The sequence below is a fragment of the Alligator sinensis genome, unplaced genomic scaffold (assembly GCF_000455745.1).
Source record: "Alligator sinensis unplaced genomic scaffold, ASM45574v1 scaffold658_1, whole genome shotgun sequence".
Taxonomy (NCBI): Eukaryota; Metazoa; Chordata; order Crocodylia; family Alligatoridae; genus Alligator; species Alligator sinensis.
This window is the reverse complement of record NW_005842109.1, coordinates 625,329-627,710: the sequence shown is the minus strand read 5'-3', so window position 1 is coordinate 627,710 and position 2,382 is coordinate 625,329. Positions and strand designations below refer to the sequence as shown.

General features: G+C 44.2%; 1 protein-coding gene across 5 annotated transcripts in view; it reads left to right on the top strand.

Annotated features, from left to right (window-relative positions):
• RARS2 (arginyl-tRNA synthetase 2, mitochondrial) overlaps positions 1 to 2,382 on the top strand; it is a 65,503-nt gene that overhangs the window by 8,528 nt on the left and 54,593 nt on the right. For 3 of the 5 annotated variants that reach the window (XM_025205252.1, XM_006024580.3, XM_025205251.1), the window contains exon 2: positions 1,928 to 2,001. The exons of the other annotated variants lie outside the window; for them this stretch is intronic. In XM_025205252.1, coding sequence (XP_025061037.1) covers positions 1,928 to 2,001 — 74 coding nt within the window. The remainder of the gene's footprint in view (positions 1 to 1,927; positions 2,002 to 2,382) is intronic. 5 annotated transcript variants of the gene reach the window in all.

The window sequence follows — 2,382 nt, the reverse complement described above, 5'->3', positions numbered from 1 at the left end:
AGTGCAGGGTGCTGCACTTGGGCAGTAGTAACCAGCAGCACACTTATAAGATGGGAAACTCCCTTCTTGAAAGCACAGAGGCAGAAAGGGCTCTTGGAGTCATTATTGACTCCAAGATGAACATGAGCCACCAATGCCAGACTGCAGCCAGCAAGGCCAGCCATACCTTGTCGTGCATCCAAAGATGCATCTCAAGCTGGTCCAGAGAGGTGATACTCCCCCTCTATGTGACATTGGTCAGGCCGCAGTTGAAGTACTGCATCCAGTACTGGGCCCTGCACTTTAAAAAGGATATGGCCAGCCTGAAAAGTGTTCAGAGGAGGGCCACCCGCTTGGTTAGAGGGCAGCAGGACAGGCCCTACGAGGAGCGACTAAGGGACCTGAACCTATTCAGCCTCGGCAAGAGGAGGCTGAAGGGGGGGACCTGGTGGCTGCCTACAAACTCATCATGCAAATAGGAAGAGCCCTGTTCTCCCCAGCACCACCTGGGGTGATGAGGAACAATGGTAATAAGCTGGTGGAGAATAGGTTTAGGTTAGAGATCAGAAGGCAATATTTTACAGTTAGGGTGGCCAAAATCTGGAACCAACTTCCCAGGGAAGTGGTCCTTGCCCCTACCTTGGGCAAATTCAAAAAGAGGTTAGATGATCACCTGTCTGGGGTCTTATGAACCCATCATTCATTCCTGCCTATGACAGGGGGTCAAGCTAGTTGATTTGTTCAGGTCCCTCCTGACCCTAGCTACTATGAAACTATAATACGGCACTGCGTTCATGAATGGTGCGTGCCCCCAGTGGCAGGGGGGTCATGGCTGTGCTGGCGACAGCAAACGCAGAGCTCCCGAGGGTTTCCTGTAAGTGTATTTAAGATGCAGGTTCGACATTCACGCTGTAACAAGGTAAATATTTGCGGTGCGCAGGGAATATTCAGCGCACCATGAATATTTGAAACCGCGAATGCCAAACCCGCAAATAGCGAGGGTTTCCTGTACTATCTTATGGTGGAGTTAATTCGTTTCCTGTGCCCTAATACTGCACACATGTAGATGGTACGCTCTCTGTGGACTATGAGCCACATCCCTCACAGGTCCATCCCCCTTCACCCTCCGATTCCATCCCCCTGCTGTCTGGGGCCCCTTACCAACCAAATTCAACCCCCTAGCTATGTGGAATCCCCCACTTCCCCTACTGCATGGGGCCCATGAGCAGCATCCAGAGTGCACATTACTCAGCATGAGTCCTGCCACATGGAGTTGCTCCCAGAGTTGTGTGCAGGAAGTGGAAGCTGGAAGGGGCAAAAGGGATGCTGGAGACCTGGACTGCAGCAGCAGGGATGGGTGGTAGCCAAGTGAGAGCCAAAAAGCTGCATCCAGCCTATGGGCCTCCAGTTGGACAGCCCTGAGACCATGGGTCTACCTCATCATGGGCACTGAAAATCTTTAGGGAAAGCAAACACAGTTCCCACTTTGTGCTTGGCATTTGAATAGGCCTTGTGAATAGGAGGCATTGTTGTTGAGAGACAGGTATGTTTGCAATTAGTTTAGTATTATGTTTCATATTATTGTTTGGTATTATGTTGTGTCTTCATTAAATTTTAAAATGTTAGATGGTACAGTGGAACAATTCAGCTTCACATTTTATTAGATGATAGCCTTCTGCAATCTTCCTTCTTTTATCTACAAATAAAAGAGCTCACATGCTAGGGTCTAGAGCTGCATGTATTGATTAGAACAGCTCTCTCCAAGGTTCTCTTTGTGTTGTGTTATTGACTGTGTTTTTAAGATCTAGTTTTAAAATATGGATTACAATTAACTGTGATTAACATGCATTCTGGATGAGAATAAGTTTATAAAAATATACGCTATGTCCAAACAGAGATCTTTACCACCCTCTTTCTTATTCTGTTTTGCTCTTTATTTCAAATCTAGCTTTCAAGAGTTTTGGACCTGCCTCCAGAACATTTGATTAAGTCAATATCTGCAGTTCCTGTCTCCAAAAACTGGTAGTGTTGACATTTCATGTTCTAATGAGCTAAATTGATTTTATTGTGCTTGTGGGGCTTAGCAATGCAGGTTCTCCATGAGGTTTTAGAGGAACATAAATACAGAAAAAAAATGGTATAGCTAATGTACAAGATATCATTGCTGTCTATACCAGTCCATTTTTGAGCAAAACTTAAATTTAATTAAATCACTGTTTATTTATTTAAAATAATCATTTTTTTACTCTCAAAACAGATTTCTTCTGATATTAATATCAATCCACTGAAAATAAATATTCTGCTCCCTCATCTGAAATGCAAATGATAACAATCTGAAAGGAAAATGCTTGGAAACAAAAATTTAATTAATTTTCCAAATTTTTTTCCTTGTCCTGCTTGAAA